Consider the following 26,490-nt stretch of genomic DNA (forward strand, 5'->3'; position numbering starts at 1 on the left):
TACAACACCCATGAGAATCCCACTGCACCTTCCACAAGCTGAGACTCATGCCTGGTTGGAAAAGTCAGGGTGTGGATCACTGAATGGCAGAGAATGCACTGTGGTACAACAGCAGCAGAATCTTCTAGAAATCTGCCCTCCTAACTATGTAGCAGAGTTCCCAAGGGAGAGTTCCCGACCCAGGCTGAGGTCCAGCATCCAGCAACCACCCTCCAACTTCACTGTAATGAGCACTCAAGGAAGGGTCCCCCACAGGATTGAGATACAGCACTTAAAGAAAGAATAGTCACCCCCACCCCAGGACACAGATAGAGTGTCCACAGAAGCTGCCCCACTTCAATGGCTCCCACGGAGCAACCAAGAAAAGCACCCCAACATAACCAGGTCCTCCACAGCGCTGATATAAAGCATCCAAGGAAAAGTATTCCTTCTCAAGGGCAAGATCAAGCCCCCAAGAACATGTCATCCCTCAGGACTGAGGGAGAGAGAGAGAACTTATAGAAAGTTCTCTTCTTGAGCTGAGATAGAGCACCTCAGAAAAAGCCACACTTCACAGAGATTATGAGACAGAGCCCGTGAGGAACCATCTACCCCTGAATTGGGGTAGTGCACTCATGTATGAGCCCTCTTCCAGGAAGAGTCACCACCCTTAGGCTGATATGGAGGACCAGTGCAAGTTCTCACTATGCCTCAAGGGCTAAAGTCTAGATCTTTTTGGAGAGGGCCAGCTGTGATTCAGTGTGTGGCAGAGAATTTTTGTGGTGCCACCTTCTGAAATTAGAGACAAAGCACCCAAAGCAACATCCCTTGGCCCAGGGCTGAGATAGGTCACCCAGGGAAAAGTCCCTCCTGAAATATGACTGAGATACGAGTCACTGGAGACAGTGCCTCACTACAGGGCTGAAATTAAATACTCAAGTAAACCACACAAGAGATACTTTGCCACCCAAGGAAAAGGATTCCTGTTCCTCTTGTTGAAATTCTCACCTGGCTGGAGGAACCTGGCAAAAATCCACAAAATGTCAATAAAACGTGTAGTTCAGTTCAGTTCATTTCAGCTCAGTCATGTCCGACTCTTTGCAACCCCATGAGCAGCAGCACGCCAGGCCTCCCTGTCCATCACCAACTCTCAGAGTCCACCCAAACCAATGTCCATTGAGTCGGTGATGCCATCCAACCATCTCATCCTCTGTCGTTCCCTTCTCCTCCTACCCTCAATCTTTCCCAGCATCAGGGTCCTTTCCAATGAGTCAGCTCTTCCCATCAGGTGGCCAAAGTATTGGAGTTTCAGCTTCAACATCAGTCCTACCAATGAACACCCAGGACTGATCTACTTTAGGATGGACTGGTTGGATCACCTTGCAGTCCAAGGGACTCTCAAGAGTCTTCTCCAACACCACAGTTCAAAAGCATCAATTCTTCGGCACTCAGCTTTCTTTATAGTCCAACTCTCACATCCACACATGACTACTGGAAAAACCATAGCCTTGATGAGATGGACCTTTGTTGGCAAATTAATGTCTCTACTTTGTAATATGCTGTCTAGGTTGGTCACAATTTTCCTTCCAAGGAGTACGTGTCTTTTAATTTCATGGCTGCAATCACCATCTGCAGTGATTTCGGAGCCCCCCAAAATAAAGTCAGCCACTGGTTCCACTGTTTCCCCATCTATTTGCCATGAAGAGATGGGACTGGATGCCATGATCTTAGTTTTCTGAATGTTGAGCTTTAAGCCAACTTTTTCACTCTCCTCTTTCACTTTCATCAAGAGGCTCTTTAGTCTCTCTTCACTTTCTGCCATAAGGGTGGTGTCATTTGCATATCTGAGGTTATTGATATTTCTCCCGGCAATCTTGATTCCAGCTTGTGCTTCCTCCAGCCCAGCATTTCTCATGATGTACTCTGCATATAAGTTAAATAAGCAGGGTGACAAAATACAGCCTTGACGTACTCCTTTTCCTATTTGCAACCAGTCTGTTGTTCTATGTCTAGTTCTAACTGTTGCTTCCTGATCTGCATACAGATTTCTCAGGAGGCAGATCAGGTGTTCTGGTATTCCCATCTCTTTCAGAATTTTCCACAGTTTATTGTGATCCACACAGTCAAAGGCTTTGGCATAGTCAATAAAGCAGAAATAGATGTTTTTCTGGAACTCTCTTGCTTTTTCGATGATCCAGCAGATGTTGGCAATTTGATCTCTGGTTCCTCTGCCTTCTCTAAAACCAGCTTGAACATCTGGAAGTTCACGGTTCATGTATTGCTGAAGCCTGGCTTGGAGAATTTTAAGCATTATTTTACTAGCGTGTGAGATGAGTGCAATTGTGCGGTAATTTGAGCATTCTTTGGCATTGCCTTTCTCTGGGATTGGAATTAAAACTGACCTTTTCCAGTCCTATGGCCACTGCTGAGTTTTCCAAATTTGCTGGCATATTGAGTGCAGCACTTTCACAGCATCATCTTCCAGGATTTGAAATAGCTCAACTGGAATTCCATCACCTCCACTAGCTTTGTTCGTAGTGATGCTTCCTGTTGGCCTGAACTGTTCAGGCAGTATTATTTGGGTTGGCCAAAAAGTTCCTTCGATTCTGTAAGCTATGATGAAAAAACCTGGATGAACTTTTTGGCAAACCCAATATATCAGAGTGTTTCTAGTAAGACACTTGCCCATGTACAACATTGCCAGTCACCTCAGAGAAATATTTCCAGCAACTTTCAGAGGGCAGATTTCCAGATAGTTCCACTAGTGTGTCTCCACTACACAGCGACCGGTAATGCTGAAGAAGCTGTCAAGGCCCACTTGACTTCACATTCCAGGATGTCTGGCTCTAGATGAGTGATCACACCATCGTGATTATCTGGGTCGTGAAGATTTTTTTTGTACAGTTTTTCTGTGTATTCTTGCCACCTCTTCTTAATATCTTCTGCTTCTGTTAGGTCCCTACCATTTCTGTCCTTTATCGAGCCCATCTTTGCATAAAATGTTCCCTTGGTATCTCTAATTTTCTTGAAGAGATCTCTAGTCTTTCCCATTCTGTTGTTCTCCTTTATTTCTTTGCATTGATCACTGAGGAAGGCTTTCTTATCTCTCCTTGCTATTCTTTGGAACTCTGCATTCAAATGGGTGTATCTTTCCCTTTGCTTTTCACGTCCCTTCTTTTCACAGCTATTTGTAAGGCCTCCCCAGACAGCCATTTTGCTTTTTTGCATTTCTTTTCCATGCGGATGGTCTTGATCCCTGTCTCCTGTACTCTGTCCATAGTTCATCAGGCACTCTGTCTATCAGATCTAGTCCCTTAAATCTATTTCTACTTCCACTGTATAATCATAAGGGATTTGATTTAAGTCATACCTGAATGGTCTAGTGGTTTTCTCCACTTTCTTCAATTTCAGTCTGAATTTGGCAATAAGGAGTTCATGATCTGAGCTACAGTCAGCTCCTGGTCTTGTTTTTGCTGACTGTATAGAGCTTCTCCATCTTTGACTGCAAAGAATGTAATCAATCTGATTTCAGTGTCGACTATCTGGTGATGTCCATGTGTAGAGTCTTCTCTTGTGTTGTTGGAAGGCACTATGACCAGTGTGTTCTCTTGGCTGAACTCTATTAGCCTTTGCCCTGCTTCATTCTGTACTCCAAGGCCAAAGTTGCCTGTTACTCCAGGTATTTCTTGACTTCCTACTTTTGCATTCCAGTCCCCTATAATGAAAAGGACATCTCTTTTGGGTGTTAGTTCTAGAAGGTCTTGTAGGTCTTCATAGAACTGTTCAACTTCAGCTTCTTCAGCGTTACTGGTCGCTGTGTAGTGGAGACACACTAGTGGAACTATCTGGAAATCTGCCCTCTGAAAGTTGCTGGAAATCTTTCTCTGAGGTGACTGGCAATGTTGTACATGAGCAAGTGTCTTACTAGAAACACTCTGATATAGTGGGTTTGCCAAAAAGTTCATCCAGGTTTTTCCATCATAGCTTACAGACAGAATCGAAGGAACTTTTTGGCCAACCCAAATAATACTGCCTGAGGGAAGTCTAAAGGAAGCTTCTGGCTATGGAGTGCTGTTGGCCACATTGCTCTGCACCAGTCGGGCCCTATAGAAGCCATGTGAGGGGCAGAGCCTGGCGCTGGAGAAGCCTGGTGCCCTGCACAAGATGGCTGTGCCCCCAACCCAGAACCAGAAGAGAATCTCTTGCTTTTTACTGTCTCTGGCGCTCTCCAGTGGTAAACTTTAGTAACAACTGCCACAGGGAAAAAATGGCAAGGGCCCAAAACATTTTCACAGAGCAGGACGAAAAGGGGAATTGGGAGCTTACAGGCAATTGAACCATCACACTTTATTGACAGTTTAAAAGAGGAAAGTCATAAGATTAGCCTAGTAAATGCAGACAGCACATGGGATGAGATGCAACAACTTATCATAAAGAAAAATTTGAAAGCATTTGCTAAGAAGGTTACACATCAGAAATCCATAGCATACTGTATTTCTATGTGAATAACTGGAAATATTCTTCTTAAGATAAAAAACAAGACAAGGATGCCCACCATCACCCCTTCCATTCACTGCAGGAGCTGCTATAAGGCACCTCTCAGTACTCTCATGCCCACTGATTAAAGTCAATGGAAACTGCTGCTGCTGCTGCTGCTGCTAAGTCGCTTCAGTCGTGTCCGACTCTGTGCGACCCATAGACAGCAGCCCACCAGGCTCCCCTGTCCCTGGGATTCTCCAGGCAAGAACACTGGAGTGGGTTGCCATTTCCTTCTCCAATGCATGAAAGTGAAAAGTGAAAGTGAAGTTGCTTAGTCGTGTCCGACTCTTCGCGATCCCATGGACTGCAGCCCACCAGGCTCCTCCGCCCATAGGATTTTCCAGGCAAGAGTACTGGAGTGGGGTGCCATTGCCTTCTCCGTGAATGGAAACTACACCACCCTAATTCATTTAGGAGCGCTAATGGCCATGAACCTCAAGAGTGAGAGGTTGGGTCACTTCATCATGGAAAGGACAATCACCAGGGAAAGGACTTGTGAGGGTAAGAAAATGTGGAACGGGATGTAGAAGTAACCACATAACCATATGCAGAAACAAGGACTGTAATGATTATGAGTATCATTTATTTTTGTATAAATCGACTCACATATACATTAACCAAATAATTTCTAACACAAGATGTGTTATTAGTTAATTTTATTTTTCAGTTTTTAAGGTACACAATATTAAACTGGGGTGTGAATCAGGTAAAGAATGAATAAGACTTAAAAGATATGACTTTGTGCCCTCTTTCAGAGATGTGTTAGTGTTCTCTTGGTTGTAGGTGGGAGAAATGTATCCGGTTAGGCAGAATCACGTCTTTGTTGTTTCTATTTAAAGATGAAGTATGGTTTAGAGAGATGTTCATAAGTAGTAAGATGACAAGAGGTGCCCGTTGTAAAGTGTCACTTTGGTTAGGTGACTCACATCACAGACACTTCTACTTCCTGCATGTTTTCGGTCAGAGGGTGCCACAGAGGGACTCTGGGAGGTTGGAGACTGTGGTGGAAGAGAAGCAGCCACCATTTTGCAGCTCCCACATCTTGTTGCTGATCTGCAGGTTCACCTTTTGGCATGAAGCAGCAGCTGGGTCTGCAATTTCTTTGTCTTCCCCCAGATTCACTCTCGGTATCTCTATCTTTTGGACCAGGTGTTTATGTTTAACTCCGTGAAGTAGAGCCTTGGTTTCTGCAGATATTTTGTCACCAGGATCAGAGGCCACAATAACGGAGATGTATTTGTCTGTCCTTACGTGGTTCTAGGTCATGTTTGTGGTTTTAGTTTTCCTCCCTACCTCTGTTGAGGTGACAGCACCCTTTTAGTTTTATTTTTTGATCATGCCGTGGCTTGCAGGATTTTAGTTACTTGACCAAGGATCAAACCTAGGACCCTGGCAGTGGAAGCATGGAATCCTAACCACTAGGCAGCCAGGAAATTCCCTAAAGTTTACCATTTTAAAATGTACAACTCAATGGCATAAAGTACCTTCACAATGCTGTGCAACCATTACAGAACTATCTTATCCTAAAACTGTTTTACTATTTTAAGACACAGATGAAAGAAATCAAAGATGACATAAACAAATGGAGAGATATTCCATGTTCCTGTGCTGAAAGAATCAATATTGTGAAAATGACTATACTACCAAAAGCAATCCACAGATTCAAGGCAATCCCTATCAAATTACTAATGGTATTTTTCACAGAACTAGAATAAAAAATTTCACAATTCATATGGAAACATAAAAGACCCTGAATAGCCAAAGCTATTTTGAGAAAGAAGAATGGAGTTGGAGGAATCAACCTTCCTGACTTCAGACTATACTACAAAGCTACAGTTATCAAGACAGTATGGTACTGGCACAAAAACAGAAATATAGACCAATGGAGCAAGATAGAAAGCCCAGAGATAAACCCACGCACCTATGGGCACCTTATCTTTGACAAAGGAGGCAAGACTATACAATGAAGAAAAGATAGTGTCTTTAATAAGTGGTACTGGGAAAACTGGACAGCTAAGTGTGAAAGAATTAAATTAGAACCCCTTCTAACACCATACACAAAGATAAACTCAAAATGGATGAACAGCCTAAATGTAGGACCATAAACTATATAACTCTTAGAGGAAAACATAGGCAGAACACTATATGACATAAATCACAGCAAGATCCTCTATGACCCACCTCCCAGAGTAATGGAAATAAAAACAAAAATAAAGTGGGACCTAATTAAACTTAAGAGCTTTTGCACAGCAAAGAAAACTATAAACAAGGTGAAAACAAATGAAACAGCTGACAAAGGATTAGTCTTCAAAATATACAAGCAGCTCATGTAACTCAATACCAGAAAAACAAACAACCCAATCAAAAAGTGGGCAGAAGACCTAAAAAGACATATCTCCAAAGAAGACATACAGATGACTAATAAACACATGAAAAGATGCTCAATATCACTCATTATTAAAGAAATGCAAATCAAAACTACAATGAGATATCACCTCACACCAGTCAGAATGGCTATCATCAAAAAGTCTACAAACAATAAATGCTGGAGAGGATGTGGAGAAAAGGGAATCCTCTTGCACTGTTGATGGGAATGTAAATTGATACAGCCACTATAGAGGACAGTGTGGAGATTCCTTAAAAAACTAGGAATAAAACTACCATAAGACCCAATGACTCCACTACTGGGCATATACCCTGAGAAAATCATAATTGAAAAAGACACATGTACACCAATGTTCACTCCAGCACTATTTGCAATAGCTAGGACATGTTAGCAAATTAGATGCCCATCGACAGATGAATGGATAAAGAAGCTGTGGTACATATATACAATGGAATATTAGCCATATAAAGGAACACATTCGAGTCAGTTCTAATGAGGTGAATGAACCTCGAGCTTATTATATAGAGTGAAGCAAGTCAGAAAGAGATAAACAAATATCACATATTAACTTATATATATGAAATCTAAGATGTGTATGTGCTCAGTCATGTCCAATTCTTTGTGACTCCATGAACTGTAGCCTGCCAGGCTCCTCTGTCCATGGAATTTTCCAGGCAAGAATACTGGAGTGGGTTACCATTTCCTACGCCAGTGGATCTTCCCAACCCAGGGCTCGAACCTGTGTCTCTTGCATCTCCTGCACTGGCAGGCAGATTCTTTACCACTAGTGCCAGGTGGGAAGAAAAGCTATGACAAACTCAGACAGCATATTAAAAAGCAGAGGCATCACTTTATTGACATAGATCCATATTGTCAAAGCTATGGTTTTTCCAGTAGTCATGTACCGATGTGAGAGTTGGACCATAAAGAAGGCTAAGTGCTGAAGAATTGGTGCTTTCTAATTGTGGTGCTGAAGAAGACCTCTAGAGAGTCCCTAGGACTGCAAGGAGATCAAACCAGTCAGTCCTGAAGGAAATCAACCCTGAATATTCTTGGAAGGTCTGATGCTGAAGTTGAAGCTCCAATACTTTGGCCACCTGATGTGAAGAGCTGACTCCTTGGAAAAGCCCCTGATGTTGGGAAAGATTGAGTGCAGGAAGAGAAGGGGACAACAGAGGATGAGATGGTTGGATGGCATCACCAACTCAGTGGACATGAGTTTGAGCAAACTCTGGGAGATAGTGAAGGACAAAGCAGCCTGGCATGCTGGAGGTCATGGGGTCGCAAAGAGTTGGACAAGACTTAGCAGCTGAACAAAAACCACCATCATGACTGAGGAACTAACACTTTACTTGCCATAAGCATCAGGAGCTTATTCACTTGCCTTTTTCATTTTTTTTTTTTTTTTTAGGAGCATGTGCTCTAGGTACTCGGGCTTCAGTGGTTGTGGCTCCTGGGCTCTAGAGTGCTGGCTCAGTAGTTGTGGCACACGGATTTAGCTGCTCTGTGGCATGTGGACTTCTCCTGTACCGGGGACTGAATCCTTGTCCCCTGCATTAGCTGGTGGATTCCTAACCACTGGACCATCAGGGAAGCCCCTTACTTGCCTTTCAATGTTTTTGAGGAACAACCTTCACATAGCTGCTTCTCTACTATAACAGTTTATTTTTAAAGTTAAAAAAAAATTTTTTTTTGGCTGTACCACATGGCATGAGGGATCTTAGTTCCTGCATCAGGAATCAAACCTGTGTTCCTTGCAGTGGAAGTACAGTCTTAACCACTGGACTGCCAAGGAAGTCCTTATAAGAGAGTTTAGAGTTAGACAAAAGAAAAGCAATCAATCCCATTGGTCAGTCCTTCAGGGAGGCCTTTGGACAGGTTTAAACAAACACAATTCCTTGGGAATAAGGTCTATCCTCCTCCCTCTTGAGCCAGGAACCCTCAGTTGGAATGCAGGCTGACATCTTCAAGACCACTGTTATACTGGGGAGGAGAATGAGGCAAGAATAAGTTAAAATGCTACCAGATTCTCCTATCACATTTCAATGGGTCTTCTTCTGACTCAACATTCACTTGGTTGCTGTAAACCTCTATCTTCCAGAGTCCCAGTAAACTTGATTCCAATCATTTTCCCCAGTGTTTTCGGTGTTTCTGGAGTACCCCACTCCACCAGTTTCACCAGTATCAGTTCGGTGAGTGACATTTTGAAGTTTACATCATTCTGCTAACATCTTAATTACAGTGGGCATTTTTTTATGAAAGGAGTTACAAATCAGAAGAAAGACAAAACTAGAAATTTCTCAAGCGTCAATGACCTTGTGAAAAATCAATAAAATGATTTATTTTATATATGAAAAGTCAAAATCTCTTTGTACACTTAAATTTCTGCAAATACAAACATAACAATACTGCTCCATAAAAACTTTTGTATAAACATTAAAGGAAATATCTACATTATTTTTTTTTAGTGCTTCTGAAGCACAGAATGCACAAGTCCACCTGAAGCCTTTCTGGCATCACATGCAAGAACAAACGTCAGGGGTGGGGGTGGCCTCAGGCGTACTTTGTAATGTCTCTAGACAAAATAGAAGACAGTTGGAGGTAGATCATTTGGTGACTCTCCCTGCCCCCTCCCATGGAGAAATAAGTTACCCAAATAGCAGCTTTCTCACTCTTTGATCCAAACTGTCCTGAATATTGCATGGTTTTAAAGGCACAACTAGGAATTGTTGAAAACTTCGTTCAGAACACACACAATTAGCAGGTGGACTCTGAACCCCTCTTCTTTCTAAATGACATAGTAAGAGCATCAGGTAGCGCTCTGCCTGCAGGTGGCCCCTAGTCACTCTGGACATGCCCAGGATGACCGAACTCAAGAGTGAACCCTTGTCACTTGTGTGTGTTCACTGAACTTAACCTGCTGGATTAATCATATCACCTTCCTCAATTGGGAAAAGTAACAAAAAAAAAAAAAAAACAACTAGTTAGTACTTTCAAAGAAAACAGGGCAAAGCCAGCTTTTACTGCCAGAGAGTCAGAAAATGAAAGCTGTCATTGCTTTTTCTTAACCTCTGGAAGCCAGTTCCCTTGAGTAAAACATCCTGGGATGTTCAACAATATCCCGCTCTGTCCTACAACACAGAGAACTTGTTCTTTTCTCCTTCTTGGTCTCTGCGGTAATATCATGATCTGCTGTTGATGTGATTAACATTGTTGAGAAGGTGATAGGATTCTATTTTTTCTAGTACCTTCTCAAGGTACTGAATTAAGACTCGTCTTTTGAACCTAAAAAAGAAAGAGGAATTTTATTAACCAAAAGGTCCTTAAAGCACTGTGTGGGGTACCAGGTGGAACTGACAATCTACATGGGAAATAGAAAATGTATCTTCATGTAAAGATGGGGCTTAGCTAATACCAAGAGTACCAACTGAGAGCCCAAGCCCGCCTCAGACTGTGAAGAGTCCAGAAAGCTCCCATAGACTTGGGTGAATGAGTTGGACTCGGATAATAGCAATCTAAATGCCTCTGGAGATAGCTGTAACTATGCATGAAGGCCAGGGCTTACAAAAGAAAGGCAGGCTCAATCCCTCTGCCTGTCTTACATTGGGTCCTTACGCTCACAGAAACACGCAAGTGACTTCCCTGGTTGTCTAGTGGAATCTGCTCTGCAGTGCAGGGGACACAGGTTTGATCCCTGGTCCAAGAACTAAGATTCCACATGCCTCAGGGCAACTACGCCCACACACCCAAACTACTGAGCCTGTGCTCTAGAGCCCAGGAGCTGCAACTACTGAACCCAGATGCCGCAACTGCTGAAGCCTGCACACCCTAGAGCCCGTGCTCCACAACAAGAGAAGCTACTGAAATGACAAGCCTGTGTGCCGCAACTAGAGAAAGCCTGAGCACAGAAAGAAGACCCCGCGTAACCAAAAATAATTAAATAAACAAAAAACACAATGAAGAGTTCCTCTTCACACCCACCTTGCAGCTTCCTTGATGGTAAATTCAACAAATTGTTTCTTGACTGCAAGAGGTCCTTGTACTCCTTCAAGCAAAGTGAAAATTCTCTCATACTCTGAAGATATTAAAAATATTATTATTGTTAAAAATGTGGATGAAAAATAAAATGCAATATTTATACATCCTCAACAATCATCAAGACATCTGCACTATCTGCTAGGGAAACCTGTAAACACTAATCAAATGTGGTCAGCTGAATGATGCCCCACCCCTCAAGTTGTCCATGTCCTAATTCTCAGAAACTGTCAACATATTACCTTATCTTGCAAAAGAGACTCTACTTTGTAGATGGGATTAAGTTACGGATCTGGAGCTGGGGAGATTATCCAGGTTTATACATGGAGGCCCAATATAATCACAAATATCCTTAGGAAACGGAGGCAGTAGAGCTGGTTGGGGAGAAAAGATGTAAGGGTGGGGGCAGAGGTTAGAGAGGAGCTACATTGCTGGCTTAAGAAGGGGCTACATTGCTGGTTTAAGATGGAGGAAGAGGCCATGAGTCAAGGAACACAGGCAGCCTGTGGAAGCTGGAAGAGGTAAGGAAACAGACTCCCCCTGAGCATTCAGAAGGAATGCTAGCCTGCCAACACCTTCATGTTAGCCCAATGAAAAGAAGTTCAAATCTCACTTCCACAACTCTAAGAAAATTCAGTTTTGAGCTACAAAATTTGTGATAACTTGTTACAGCAGCAAAAGGAGATTATTACAATAAGTAAGGGGGGAAAACCAGAAAGGTGTGTTGAGTTGTTTAGGTAAAACAAGAGGAATCATTTTCAATTATGTGAAAGTCCAATATTTCCCAAAAATGCACCTTAAGAGTTATCCTGAATCTATTTTGAATCTTAAAATGAAAGGGATCTCCCCATTATATTACTGATAGATGTTCTTCTACTACTTACTTCGTCCAAATTTTCGAACTTCCTTCATTAACTGGTGCTTTATATCAGCATTGATTCCTTGTGCCATAGCAGGAGTTATCTGCAATGTACTTGGCACAGTCTCCAAAGCAGATGTTACTGAGACTTTCTGATCATCCACAGAGACGCTGCAGTTCTTGGTTTCTCCTGGAAGTGCATTACTCCCAGGTTTGTGCATCGGGCCATCTTCCCTGAGACTAGTGAAATCGTCAGATAGAGAATCCACTTGGTCAGGTGGGATACCATCTCCTGCCATATTCATAAGCTCTGGTGAAGCAGATTTTGACAAGAAGCCATCAGGTGAGATTTGACCATTTTCCATCTTCTCCTCATGAACATCGTGAGTGACAGTAACACCTGGAAACCAAAATGAGAAGTTGAGCTGTGGGGTAGGTGTGTTATAGTAACCCCAAAGGGATATCATGGGGCTCCTCAGTTTTGAGGAAATGGTTTCATAAAGCAAGAGGATGTACCAGAGGGAGCTCAAGACCCCTCAAGTTGAGCTCAGGAAGGTAATCTCCATGGCACCAAGAATATATATGGAAACAAGACAGAACAACTAATAAACAGTCTCAGATCCCTGGCACTGAGGGCTTAGCTGCAGCTTGTGCTTTCCAAGCTGAAAAGCAGCAAGTCTCACATGATGTCATGGTTTCTGTCATTTATATGAAATGAAATGAAATTTTATTTCATTATATGAAATGCCATGCTCTACTGAGCTTGACACCAGACTACGTGTGCCCCCCCCCCCTCAAACTCCATCCTCTCTTCCTTAAAAGTTCTGAGGAAACAGAGGTGGTGACCACTAGATCTGAAAGCTCTATATGTACTTCATCACCCCAATTCTCTGCCAGTACATGATTCTCCTCATTCATCTTTTCTGTCTCAGAAAAGTGAATTTCTTTTTCCTCCAGGTCTGACACCTCTCCTCCATTGACTCATCGTCCTCTGTGCTGGGCACCATGCCAGGAGCTGGGGGCAGCCTCCAACAGCACACATAGAAACAATCCCCACCCTAATGGAATGTCCGTGCTCATGGGAAGGCCAGGCAGGAAGTGTACTATGATCCAACAAAACAATTACAGTTCATATTCGTGTTTGGGGAGAAGCAAGCAGGGAGGGGACAGAGAGCAGGAGGGGGAGCCCCAGTGGATCACAAGGTCAGGCAGATCCCTTCTGAGCAGGTGTCCTTTGGGCAGAGGCTGGAGGAGGAGGGAGAGCCGGCCTGTGCCCATGCAGAGGACACATGTTAGGAGAGGATGGTGGGCCCAGGTCGTGCAGAGCCAGTGGACCAGAGTCAGGAGCTCATATTGTGCTCTGAGTGCCTAGGAAAGGTAATGAGGCATTTTCAGCATGGATGTGGTGTGATCTGATTTCTATGTTGATATGATCACTCTGGCTGCAGGTCAGAAAATGAGTTAGATGAGAAGGTTGGAAAGTAGAAAAATAAACTATTGGAGTATCTTGGTGACACGATGGCAGCATAGATCAGAGGAATGGAGAAGAATGGTGGGGTGTGGGATTTATACTTGGCACCATCCAGTGGAGTGGAGGAGGCTGGGCCAGACTGCGCTGGGCTGGAGTAAGGAGAGGAGATGAGCACACAGACAGCACCAGCCTTTACTGACCCAGTGCAGACCCAGCCATACTGAGCCCATTTGCTCCTACTGACTTCTGCAGCAACTCCAAATTGATGCACCTTCTTCAGCCTTGACTTGACAAAGTCAACAGGCACATCTTCCAACATTTCTCCATCTTGTGTTAACTACTATGTAAGTAGGGATCTTCCTCCCCTCATATAGATGGAGATCCTTGAAACAAGGTCTCTCCTCTCACAGGGTGCTTTGTACCTACCACATGGATGATTAAAAATAATGGCTTACTTAATGAACAAAAACTGAATACAAAAGAAATGAATATAAAAGAAAATTGTTTAGTGTCTTAGTCCTCTAGGGGCCATAAGGAAATCACAACCACTACTCTATACCTGTATATACAAGGGTGGGTTTTATGAGGTTTGAATAAGATGGGAACCACGAGGCTGAGGGTGGTCCCTTTCCGCCCACATGGTTAGTTACAGTAGGTGGTGTTTGTGGTTTCCTCAACAGCAGGGACATACTCCGCCTTCTCTTAGATGACAAAGCACTGTTGACTTCTCCAGGACGTTTCACTTTCTTTTGCGGCCCTGCTACAAACTCATCTGCTTCATCGATCATCATTCCCTAGAAAACATCAATGAACATATTCCATTAAAGAGAACACTGCACACACTCTTCACATGCATATATGATCATGCATTATGTCAACAATATAGATCTTAATCATGGGCCAAAGATTTGCCATGCCTCACATAGACTTTTCAGAAAACACTACTCAATTTTAATCCAGTCTAAGTGGAACAAGGAGGAAACTTGTTTTACGGTCAAACATAACACAATCATGATTAACCTGAAAGCCTGGGGAATAAGAAACTCTCATCAACCAAAATGGAAATTAACCCACAGTTACCCTTCTGAAGAAGCTACAAACCATTTTGCATCAACCCTTGGTAAGGAAATCATTCCCTTTTGTGTGATTTAAATGCATCCTTAAGAAATATTGATAATCACTATACAGAATGCTGCATGTAAATGGTGACAGATAGGTAGATGGAAAATGTCATTCCCTCAGTAGCAACCTCACAGAGATTTATATATATTCACCTTGGTGCTGGATACAAATGAAGGAGGGGGCTTTTTACCCCTGGGAATAAAAGATGAGAGACAGCAGTACAGAAGGTTAACTAAAAGCTGTTTTCATCCAAGGATAACCTAGGAAGATGCACTCCCATTATTTGAATAAAACCACGATAAATGACTTTTCCAAAGTATTCCCCATAGCAAAACAGTACAGAAAGAGGAAAACATATTCACTGAGCATGTACCACATGTCAGGTAATGTTCTAACTGATGTACAATTCTCCACAGAGCTCTATTAGTTAGATGTCATAGTTATCGCCAGTGCTACCAGTGACAAAAACCAAGACACAGAAGATTAAGAACTCTAGTTAACTGAGGATTCAGGTAAAGTAGAACACTTTTGGTCCAGTTTTGTTCCAGAAGACATTATTGCATGCTCTGCACCTTTGTAACAATGGTTTCTTCCATGATTGCAGATATAATTCTTATTTGTCTTCACGCTTATATCATCAAGTCAGCATATCTCTCACATACACACACAGTGATACATACACACACACACATGTGTGTGCACACACATCTCATGTTTATATCTCTTGTAGGACAAGCCAATAGAGCAACATCACTTAGTACTTCATATTTCAAGAAGAACACTTAATAACTATCTAGATAGAGCACTAAAGATCTGAATAATGTAAACAAAGGAAATAAATGGTGATTTCAATATTGAAGGAATTAGTGTGTGGAGCTGGGAGTAAATACAGACTCTGGAGCTAGAAAGATGGAGGTTCAAATCTTGGCTCTAACTGGCTATGTCACTCAGGGTGAATCATTTGACCACAGTGAGCTCTGATTTCTTCATATTATAGGGCAGACAGTTATACTCATCTGCAGAATGGTTGTGTGCATTCAATGTTATCATTTAAAACATCAGCTCCTACTACATATGCAGTAAATGCCAGCTACCATTTTTTAACCAACATACTCTTCCATCAGGAGGCTCCCACTTTCCATTCACAAAGAGCCCTGGAGACATATTTTATCTTTTAAACAAACAGAAGGCCTCTGACTTATATACACCTTGCCAAAAAGGAAGGAGTTATTCCAAGAATATCATGATTTATGCAGACATAGAACTGGGTATCCCACCTTCTTATCTTGTTTAAATGGATTGCCAAAAGTATGTAGTCTTTTTGGTTGATCTGGATCAATCTCTCGAAGTGGAGAAGCCAATGTCTTTAGATATTCTTGATAGTTACCCATTTGTGCGACTGGAACACTATGAAGAGAATCTGCAAAATCACCAGAAGACAAACAGATGCTCTATACATGTTCTATAGTTGAAGTGTGTGTGGTTCTTCTGAGAGGACATGATCATAGTCTGGTTTAGCATTGCATATCTCAGCAACCGATAGGCTAAAATCTTGAATCTAGCATTCTAGGATCTAAAATCATCTCTCTTCATCCCATTCATCACTCAGTCTAACATCACCACGGCCTACAAGCTCAAATCCCTAGACCAAGAACAACTCCCTCACTCTTCATCACAGGTTTGAGAATGGGCTGACATTCCCTATACCACATCCCAACTCAAAACCCAAAATTTTGTGTTTTGAAGAGCCTAGGCTCTCTGGCTTTCTCTTATCATCTAAAGAATCTTGGTTAGTGGGCCATACCCTTTTGGAAAACTTGATTAGATCTACAGGCTTTCTAAGCACCCCCCCAAAAAAAGATCTTACCCCCCACCTCAAAAAAAAATACTGACATAATTTCAGGAGGTTGGCCAGGCTAAGATTTGCTCATTTTAATGGACAAATGACACTGTTTAAAATGAACAAAATGGAATCAAGGGTAATTGTACATCACCATCAATTATCCTCGACAGTATCAGGTTCATTCTTTTCCTGTAAAGGAGGAATCTGGATTGAACTTATCAGAGCAGGCTAGGTGGTACAGTGTCAGGGTGTACAATTTCCGAATTCTGATAGACCTAGTTTCTGCTGCTTTCCAGCTCACTAGAACTGGGGAAGCTATTAAAACGCTCATTCTGAGTTCCAATGTCCATAAAAATGGGCATAAAAACAGTATCTGTCTCATGGGGTTGTTTTGAGACTTACAAGAGCTAAAGCATGTGTAGTGTAATATACATGCCAATTAATGCCCAGTTCCCCTTAAACCCAAGAACAATAAACTTGTGCTAGTAGATGAAGGGATTTAGAGAAAATAGGTATTATAAATATTAAAGTACTACAAAATAATGTATGCTTTATGCAATAAACACCTTCATGTTAGTCAGACTTGACATTTTATCAACAAAAAGTACTTCTTTGTTCACTTACCTTCATCTTGTCCAACAATAAACTTGTGTGTTTTCAGCAGATTGGATCGCATTCTGGTTAACTGGTCTAAAAGATCTCTACGTGGAATATCATAAGCATTTCTATATGTCTGAGGTTTCAAATCCTATTTGAAATGAAACAATTTCAGTTACTCCTGAGGCTTTTAATATAGAAATGTAATTCCTAATCCTCTTAAAATCTTAGCAAAGAGAGGGATATTCATTATAACTGACTTCAGTACAATTTTGCAGTGGAAAATTTGCCTTTGCTGGCCATGTTCTGAATTCTACTACATCCACGTAGCTTTAAAGCCATTGTGTACATCCTTTTTCAAGTATACCATTTAAAACATCAGATCCTGAGATCTGTGCCTGTGGCAGCCTTGCAGGCCCACTATTCATAATCTAGATGCCCTCCCCTGGCAGCCATGGAGAGGAGCTGATGGGATGTCCGTCCAGGAAGCAATGGCTGATCCACAAGGGGTATAGTGATCTGAGCACCTCCAGCCACAGTGCCTTCAGGATCTGGGGCAGCGCTGGGACAGAGGCTGTGCTCTTTCCAGACTGCCCCCAGCCAGTGACTGAGAATGACGGGGGATGTTCAGGCCTGGCCAGTTCTGCCAATATGGACCTCCTCTATGGGATCTTGTGGTGCCAGGGTTCCCTGTTGGGCTGGCCAAGACTTTCTACAAGCTATACTGATGCCTGAAGCTCTTTATACCCATTCCTCCTTCCTTTCCCCATCCTCTCACAAATGTTAGTTCAGCACTGTGATCTGAAGTTTAGCAGACATTTGGTCCTCCCCAAGGATCCTTGATATTTGGTTATACTTGGTGCTGTCCAAAATGTTCATAAGACATGTAGTACATACCAAGAGGTCCTTGATACTTGGTTCTGTCCATTTGGCATGAACCAAATATGATTGGACCAGATTCCAAGGGCCTTTTCATGTGGACTACATGTCATCCGGGTGCCCCCTTCTGATGTTCCATTTGGGCTTCCCTGGTGGCTCAGACGGTAAAGTGTATGCCTGCAATGCAGGGGACCCAGGTTCGATTCCTGGGTCGGGAAGATCCCCTGGAGAAGGAAATGGCAATACACTCCAGCACTCTTGCCTGGAAACTCCCATGGATGGAGGAGCCTGATAGGATACAGTCCATGGGGTCTCAAAGAGTCAGACACGACTGAGCGACTTCACTTTCACTTTCACATGTCTTATGGATATTTTGGATAGGACCAAAGGTTCTGCAAGGGATCTGAAAGCTCTCCTTGTTTGTTCCCATTCCTTCTCCCCTTTGTCTTTCACAGACCTTATTTTCCCCCCACCACTCCCAACAAGCTATTTATGTCACAATTTACCTTGTTTAAGAGTCCTACTTGGAAGCCGGCAAATTCTTTGGTGTTCAATTCTGTCAGTCTCGGTGCGGTATCCCCAATGATTTCTTTCAATAGTTTTCTAAAGTTTTTATTGTGAGTCAAGGAAACACCACCTCCAGAATGATTTTTCACTTTGATTCCAATTTCCTGGGGAGGTTTCTTCCCCACGGATGCTAGTATTCGTTCTGACTCTAGTTTGGTCTAAAATGAAAGTATATAGTATGTTATAAAAAGAGCTATATTATCACTGTTGTTTTTACTACTTAAGAAAGATGATACTTTAAGAACCCCACTGAACAAATTTAAATTACAAATCACAGAAAAACAGATAATTAAACATTTTCCTGTGCTTCTCTGTACTACCACAAAGAACAGAGGGGGCTAGAAAGACCAATAATACATTTTTTTCCTCTTCTCTATAGTGTCAAAATTATGACAGAATCATGGAAAGAATGAAAACAGTGGGTAAGAATTATATTCATAGATATTTAAAATCACATTTTGTTACTGTAAAATTTAGTCTAAGTCAACATACTCATTTCGAACCCAGTTATAAAAGGTAAAAGTCTGCATTTATAAAATTGCACTAGTGCTGAAATTCAGATTACATAGATTGGCACTATATCTGAAAAAACTTATAGTGTTTATTTCTAATATCAGACCACTCACAAAAATGTGATACTTAATTTAACAAATATTAACAAGTAAATAATTTATAATAGTACTCAAGTTTATAATTCACAACAAAAAATTCTCTTAATAGATACTATTATATCATTATTGATAAATATTGCTTGAGAGTGTATTATAGCAGTATATTGGGCATATTTTCTGATTTACATACATCTGAGATGGTTCAAAGAACACTGGTGACATAGAATTATTAAATTAGTAAGTAAATTAGTAATTAGAGCTAGTATAAATTAGTAATGATCTTTTTTTTTCTAAAAGGTAGAATTCCACCAATGTCTTATAAGCCCAAATTAATTCTGAATTTCTTGTGATTTGGTCGGAGATATTCATTAATTTTCTTTAATTATTAGAATGAGGTATATTTATTATCTGTTTAAAAATTTAGTCATGAAATAGGGGATAAGAGCAAATGAAGAGTCTGTTTCCACAAAGGGTCCTAAAAGCCCATTTGTAAAACTATACAAGCAATGTGTCCCAGAAGGTCCCAGAACTTGCATGAGTTTCAAGTCTGTTCACTATTCTTCCTTCTGGCCATACCTTGCTGACCCAGCCTTAAAGGCCTAAGGCAAACATCAAATAAAAAAATATAAATCAAGAGATCAATCAATAAATAACCAAAACAAAACATTAACACCACCAACAAAAATCTATTAGCAGAGAGGAACGGAGTTAAGGGGATGCTTGGTAGATCAGAAATCTGGGTTTGCTTTACTCTCTTTTGCATGTATAAGCACACTGGACTGGTAGGAGCTGGTAAACTCCAGACTATACTTAAGTTTTTGCCAGTTCCTAGCAAGGTGTGTCAGCATCCCAAACTGCAGAGTCATCTATGTTCTCTGGTGTCAGAAATCTGACACTTATTTACTTACTACTCTCTGTTTTCTAAAGGCCCAGCTTTGAAACATATCCAACTTGAAGTATTATTGTCACTGCAAATGCTACTACTAGTCCCTACCTGGGAATACATTTGTGCATAAGAACAAAGTTAAGCTGCTGCATTAATTTGTCATATAACATAACACATTTGTATGGCAGTAAAGCTCTAACTCAGTAGTTCTCAAGCATTTTCACCTTGCAAGAATGGGCTAAGTAGAGGTGAGAAGTATGATAAGTAGGGGTGAGTGGAGGATGAGGTACTAATAGAGAGGGGCAGGCAAGGGACAAGGTGAATAATGGTAAATGAGGTGGGGGTGTAAAGGAACAGAGGGAGGGCCTGCCACCCTCCAGTGTGAGGTACACTGGTCTCATCTCCCCCTCTCCAAGAAAAAGCATGCTGATATTTATTGCCTAAAAACGAAGTTCAGGCAAGTCATTTAATCACACCATGCCTCAGTGTGCTGACCTAAAACGGGGGATGCTCTAGCCCAATGTGATTTGAGGAGAAACTAGGTTGAGGATAGACAAAATGTGACCCATGAGATAAATCTATTAAGCCTCTGCCCCTCTTAGGCCACAAAGTATCAACCAGCTTGGGGTAAAACAAACTGGCAAGCAAAAGGAGAAATGGCACAGCATCCAATGATACTGACAGACCCTTAACTGCAGTTTAATGGTGAAGCCAGAAGCCATAGAGAATCACATTACTACTAATTCATAAAGTGTAGAAATATATACACATTTAATTTGAAAATTACAGTTACACTAAAGAATAAGGAAATGCACTTCTGAGGGCAAAGGATTTTTGTTTGTTTGTTTTTACCAATACTACCTGTTGGCTGAGTTTTTTAAGGTAAGAGATAACACTGTAACTAAGTCCACAATCTAAATTATCTGATATCAGATTTGGAGCTCCCATCATCCTTAGTGCTTTCTTTAATGGCTATAAGGAAACAAAATACACAACAGTAAGAATAGAATAAATCTTAAAATACTCAAAGTTCAGTTATAAGGGGCAAAGGGACATGATTCATTTCTTAGAAGTCAAGGTGCTGCACATAAAACCAAACATGGAACATTAAAAAGTGGCAATGAAAATAGCAGAGAGGTAAGGAGCAGAGAGCAAAAAAATCAGAAGAGAGTGGGATAAGAAGAGCAAGTAACAGCAAATTCAAACAGGCAAATTGCTTTCAGTCTTAATTTCCAAGTCATAAAATCATTTCACATTACATTTAATTGTGCACCCCGTTCCTGCCATGGTAAATAATAACACACCCCAATTTCTCCTCCCAGTGACACAAATGGTACCACTTGAGATTCTACCTTTTCACCTCTAGAAACTTGGCTTACAGTTGACCACATCCACCTCTGAAACGATTTTGATAATCTCGATTTAGATTATATGACCAGTTCAAAATCATTATGAATATTTTTCTCAAATTGTAAAAATCCAAATGACACCAAGTCACTTTTTACTTTTTTGGGATTCCCCTCAATCAGTGCATCTGTTTCATGCTGTGTCTAGGACACGTTTAACAAGCAATAAGTAAATATAATGTCGTCAGGTTTTGTTTTGTTTTTTCCAGAGGAAAACCCCATACTTCGAATTTCTAGAGTTAAAAAGGGAGGCTAATATAATACATGAATCCAATTCATTTTTCTTAAATTCCAAAATTATAATATCATAAAGTTAATTTTTATAAGAGAAATATAGATGTGTTTTATAACAATAACCATGGCAGTTAAAGGAAATAAAATAAGCAGTTCTCTTTTGTGCCGCCCTGACATCTCCAGGCTCTTAGGCATAATTTGAAAAGACAATGGCGACTCAAATTTATAAATTAAAGAAAATCTTATTTCAGGGGTGAAGTTTTTGATTCATTGACATTTTTTTGTGACAGGAATCATCATGGATAGAGTTAATACATATATATATACAGAAATACATACTAATAAGTAGTATGGAGGCAGAGTTTTTAAGTAGCTGTCAAAAGCCTGTCGCCACTTCAGATTTGGCTTAAGCTTGTGAACTTTAAACAAGTCATCTGCAAGAGAAAATCCAAGAAAATATTACATTATTCCAGTTCTAAATTCCAAGATCTAAATCAAGCAACACACATCTATTATACCATTCCCTAGAAATTTCTAGTTTCAACTACATTAGATGACTATTTCATTCGAGTTTATTTGATTTGGGGGGTATTGTGTACCAAAATTATATATAGTAATTTTCTAGAAAATGATATAAATTCTCAGGTTACATATTTATCTTTCATCTGTGAAGCCACATAGCATAATATTAAAACACTGACTCTGATTTATGTGAAATATTTCTCTGACCTCTTGTTGTTTAGTTGCCAAGTCGTGTCTGATTCTTTTGCAACCCCATGGACTGTAGCCCTCCATGCTCCTCTGTTCAGGGGTTTCCCAGGCAAAAATACTGGAGTGGGTTGCCATGCCCTCCTGCAGGGGATCCTTCCAATCCAGGGATCAAACCTGCATCTCATGCACTGGCAGGCAGATTCTTTATCACTGAGCCACCAGGGAAGCCCTTCTGGCCTCTTACGTATTGGTAATTCTACTGTAGTAATTTTCACCTAAGGATGAATCTATGGTCACTGGTTGCTAGAATATCTCTTTATTTTTTTAAAATAGAGAATGTTAAAACAACAACAAAACAAACTCATAGACACAGAGAACAGATTGGTGGTTGCCTGAGGTGAGGGGTGGAGGGGTTGAAATGTTTGAAGGGGTTTAAATACAGACTTCCAGTTATAAGAGAAATAAGTCATGGGGATGTAATGTACAGCATGATTATAGTTAACTACACTGTATTGCATATTTGAAAGTTACTAAGAGAGTAAATCTTAATTTTTTCATCACAAGAAAAAAACTGGAACTATGTACAGTGACAGATATTAAGTAGATTTATTGTGATGATCATTTTGCAATATATACAAATATCGCATCATTATTGCACATATATACAACTATTGCATCAATATTGCACACCTGAAGCTAACAGAATGTCAATTACACCTCAATAAATATGGTTCTTAAATATCATGTGCATTATTAATAGAACTAAAGATATTCTTTAAATAAGCAGATATTCCCTATATTTTCACACTCAAATTTAATAATTTAAATAACTTAAATGCATTATGTACACTACATGAAAAATTCCCAAAATGTCTCATTATTTCCTTCCAAGGGTAAGAAATTTTTAATATAATAATTCAAAGTTGATATTCCCAGACATCAACAAACATGAACCTTCTACACTTATTATAAATATTATAAATTCATTCTCTATATTGTTTCTTCAGGTTTATTGGCTTTTATCCAAAAAACAAATGCTTTACTTCTAGGAACAAAACCATTTCTATGCTGTATGCATAATTTCTCTACAAATAGGGGTATTCTTTGAAATTATGAATTACTCTGGTTAAGAAAGGCAACTACATATTTTCTTCCTTTTACTGCTATAGTAAATTATTCACTCCTGCTGAAGCTAATTTAAATGAATTTACAAAGCCATAAACCGTAGGTCTTTTCTTCTTTTGGTACAGGGTGGAAAGAACAAAGGGAAAAAGATCTGAAGAGATTTCTGGCTCATTGCAGCATGCAGGTCCTTAAAGACCATTCACATCTTGACAGAAAGGAATGATAGACCGTGGAAGTATCCTGTTATACCATGTCTTTGTGTGAAGTCTGTGGGGAATTTGGCAGATTTTGGAAACTGACAAATTTAAATACCACCAGACTGAAGAGACATTTAGTATAAATAGATTAGATAATGAGAGTCAATAATAGTCTTAATATTTCTAACAATGCCAATTACAATGATTCTACCCAGGAGCTAATTTAGTCTAGTTATTTCTTGTTGGATTTATTTTTTAATGGGGGTGAGAGGAAGAAAATCTTCCACTGACTAGGTCAAGGGTAGAGAGCAGTTAGGGTGACACTGCTTTTGTGACCCCATAGACTGTAGCCTACCAGGCTCTTCCGTCCATGGAATTTTCCAGGCAACAGTACTGGAGTGGGTTGCCATTTCCTTCTCCAGAGGATCTTCTTCCCAACCCAGGGGTCGAACCCGGTTCTCCCGCATTGCAGGCAGACGCTTTACCATCTGAGCCACCAGGGAAGCTTACACTGCTTTAGTCACTATCTTTGCTGCTCAGAAAATGATTTCCATGGTATTAGATTTCCATTCACTTGGAGTCTGCAGAGTGGTAAAGATACCATGAACAATTAGCTCATCCACATTCGAAAGATGAGGAGGTGAGAGTGTGGAAGAAGAGTAAAATGACACTGTCAGCACCTCAAAAACTACAGATATTTTCTCTTCCAGTTCCTTTCTCCCCATTTCCTGCTCCAAAAAGGTGGGGTTTGAGTCCAAGCTCAGACACATGCTATGTACTTAGCTCAGTGAGCTTCAGGAAATCACTTCACCATTTTGTGCCTCCATTTCATCCATAAAATGAGTTTAATGATCATCACCTTACCCCATAGGATTGTTCTGAGTAACTAGATTATGGATGTGAAAACAATATCCAAAATTTATAAATAGCATAAACTGAAAAGCACTGGATATATAGTGATAAATAAATATCAAATTATCCTTTTCCAATTATTCTCTTTTCCTCTTCCTAATAATAACTGGTCTTAAGATGGAGATGAACTTTATTCTTTACACAAGTTCCCAGTTCTTAATTTTTTCAAAATAAGTGACTGAATGTGGCATATTTAAGAAGGGGACAAAAAGACAAGTTGCTACAAATGCTTTAGTTAATGACCCTCAATAGAAAAAAAAATTCCTAATTTCTCAATTGAGAGAGAATCTTTCCATCTGTAATAATCCGGTTACCACCCTACTGACATGATTCTTATGGTAGCTCATTGATCCAATTAAGCCTCACCCAGGTAAATTTTGGTGCTTAAATAATTAAACTTTTCTTAAATACTTTTGATGAAAATCTTTAATTAATAAACAGGAAACAGGGGTCACTTTTATGGACAGTTATTGTACTCTGCAGAACCACAGGGATGTTCCAGACATCAAAGTGTACATGACTTAAATTCACGACTTTTTACTAAATGCCCTGGTGATGGAATCCCAGTTGAGCTATCTCAAATCCTAAAAGAAAGTGCTGTACTCAATACGTCAGCAAATTTGGAAAACCCAGCAGTGGCCACAGGACTGGAAAAGGTCAGTTTTCATTTTAATCCCAAGGAAAGGAAATGCCAAAAAATGCTTAAACTACTGCACAATTGCACTCATCTCACACGCTAGTAAAGTAACGCTCAAAATTCTCCAAGCCAGGCTTCAGCAATACGTGAACCGTAAACTTCCAGATGTTCAAGCTGGTTTTAGAAAAGGCAGAGGAACCAGAGATCAAATCGCCAACATCTGCTGGATCATGGAAAAAGCAAGAGAGTTCCGGAAAAACATCTATTTCTGCTTTATTGACTATGCCAAAGCCTTTGACTGTGTGGATCACAATCAACTGTGGAAAATTCTGAAAGAGATGGGAATACCAGACCACCTGATCTGCCTCTTGAGAAATCTGTATGCAGGTCAGGAAGCAACAGTCAGAACTGGACATGGAACAACAGGCTGGTTCCAAATAGGAAAAGGAGTACGTCAAAGCTGTATATTGTCACCCTGCTTATTTAACTCATATGCAGAGTACATCATGAGATACGCTGGGCTGGAAGAAACACAAGCTGGAATCAAGATTGCTGGGAGAAAGATCAATAACCTCAGATATGCAGATGACACCACCCTTATGGCAGAAAGTGAAGAGGAACTCAAAAGCCTCTTGATGAAAGTGAAAGAGGAGAGTGAAAAAGTTGGCTTAAAGTTCAACATTCAGAAAACTAAGATCATGGCATCCGGTCCCATCACTTCATGGGAAATAGGTGGGGAAACAGTGGAAACAGTGGCTGACTTTATTTTGGGGGGCTCCAAAATCACTGCAGATGGTGACTGCAGCCATGAAATTAAAAGACGCTTACTCCTTGGAAGAAAAGTTATGACCAACCTAGACAGCATAATCAGAGAAGGCGATGGCACCCCACTCCAGTACTCTTGCCTGGAAAATCCCATGGATGGAGGAGCCTGGTAGGCTGCAGTCCATGGGGTCGCAAAGAGTCGGACACGACTGCACGACTTCACTTTCACTTTTCACCTTCATGCACTGGAGAAGGAAATGGCAACCCACTCCAGTATTCTTGCCTGGAGAATCCCAGGGACGGGGGAGCCTGGTAGGCTGCCGTCTATGGGGTCGCACAGAGTCAGACACGACTGAAGTGACTTAGCAGCAGCAGTAGCAGACAGCATATTAAAAAGTAGAGACATTAATTTGCCAACAAAGGTCCGTCTCATCAAGGCTATGGTTTTTCCAGTAGTCATTTATGGATGTGAGAGTTGAACTATAAAGAAAGCTGAGCACCGAAGAATTGATGCTTTTGAAGTGTGGTGTTGGAGAAGACTCTTGAGAGTCCCTTGGACTGCGAGGAGATCCAACCAGTCCATTCTGAAGATCAGTCCTGGGTGTTCTTTGGAAGGACTGATGCTAAAGCTGAAACTCCAGTACTTTGGCCACCTCATGCGAAGAGCTGCCTCATTGGAAAAGACCCTGATGCTGGGAAAGATTGAGGGCAGGAGGACAAGAGGATGAG

At 40.8% G+C, this 26,490-nt stretch overlaps 1 protein-coding gene across 9 annotated transcripts in view; it reads right to left on the reverse strand.

Moving 5' to 3' along the window:
• Positions 1-9,215: 9,215 nt before the first annotated feature.
• INTS6L (integrator complex subunit 6 like) overlaps positions 9,216-26,490 on the reverse strand; it is a 57,078-nt gene continuing 39,803 nt past the window's right edge. For 2 of the 9 annotated variants that reach the window (XM_086389160.1, XM_086389166.1), the window contains 9 exons: positions 21,754-21,848; positions 20,636-20,746; positions 18,217-18,435; positions 16,859-16,982; positions 15,669-15,811; positions 13,829-14,063; positions 11,824-12,198; positions 10,886-10,979; positions 9,216-10,189 (listed from right to left, as the gene is read on the reverse strand). In XM_086389160.1, coding sequence (XP_086245286.1) covers positions 10,087-10,189; positions 10,886-10,979; positions 11,824-12,198; positions 13,829-14,063; positions 15,669-15,811; positions 16,859-16,982; positions 18,217-18,435; positions 20,636-20,746; positions 21,754-21,848 — 1,499 coding nt within the window. In that variant the 3' untranslated portion in view covers positions 9,216-10,086. Of the gene's footprint in view, positions 10,190-10,885; positions 10,980-11,823; positions 12,199-13,503; positions 13,692-13,828; positions 14,064-15,668; positions 15,812-16,858; positions 16,983-18,216; positions 18,436-20,635; positions 20,747-21,753; positions 21,849-26,490 lie in introns of those variants that run through there. The other 7 variants (XM_086389163.1, XM_086389167.1, XR_015159590.1 and 4 more) reach the window with 6 other exon arrangements.

Source organism: Bos grunniens, chromosome X (genome assembly GCF_055505025.1).
Source record: "Bos grunniens cultivar Pamir isolate PY7600 chromosome X, Bosgru_T2T1.0, whole genome shotgun sequence".
NCBI lineage: Eukaryota > Metazoa > Chordata > Mammalia > Artiodactyla > Bovidae > Bos > Bos grunniens.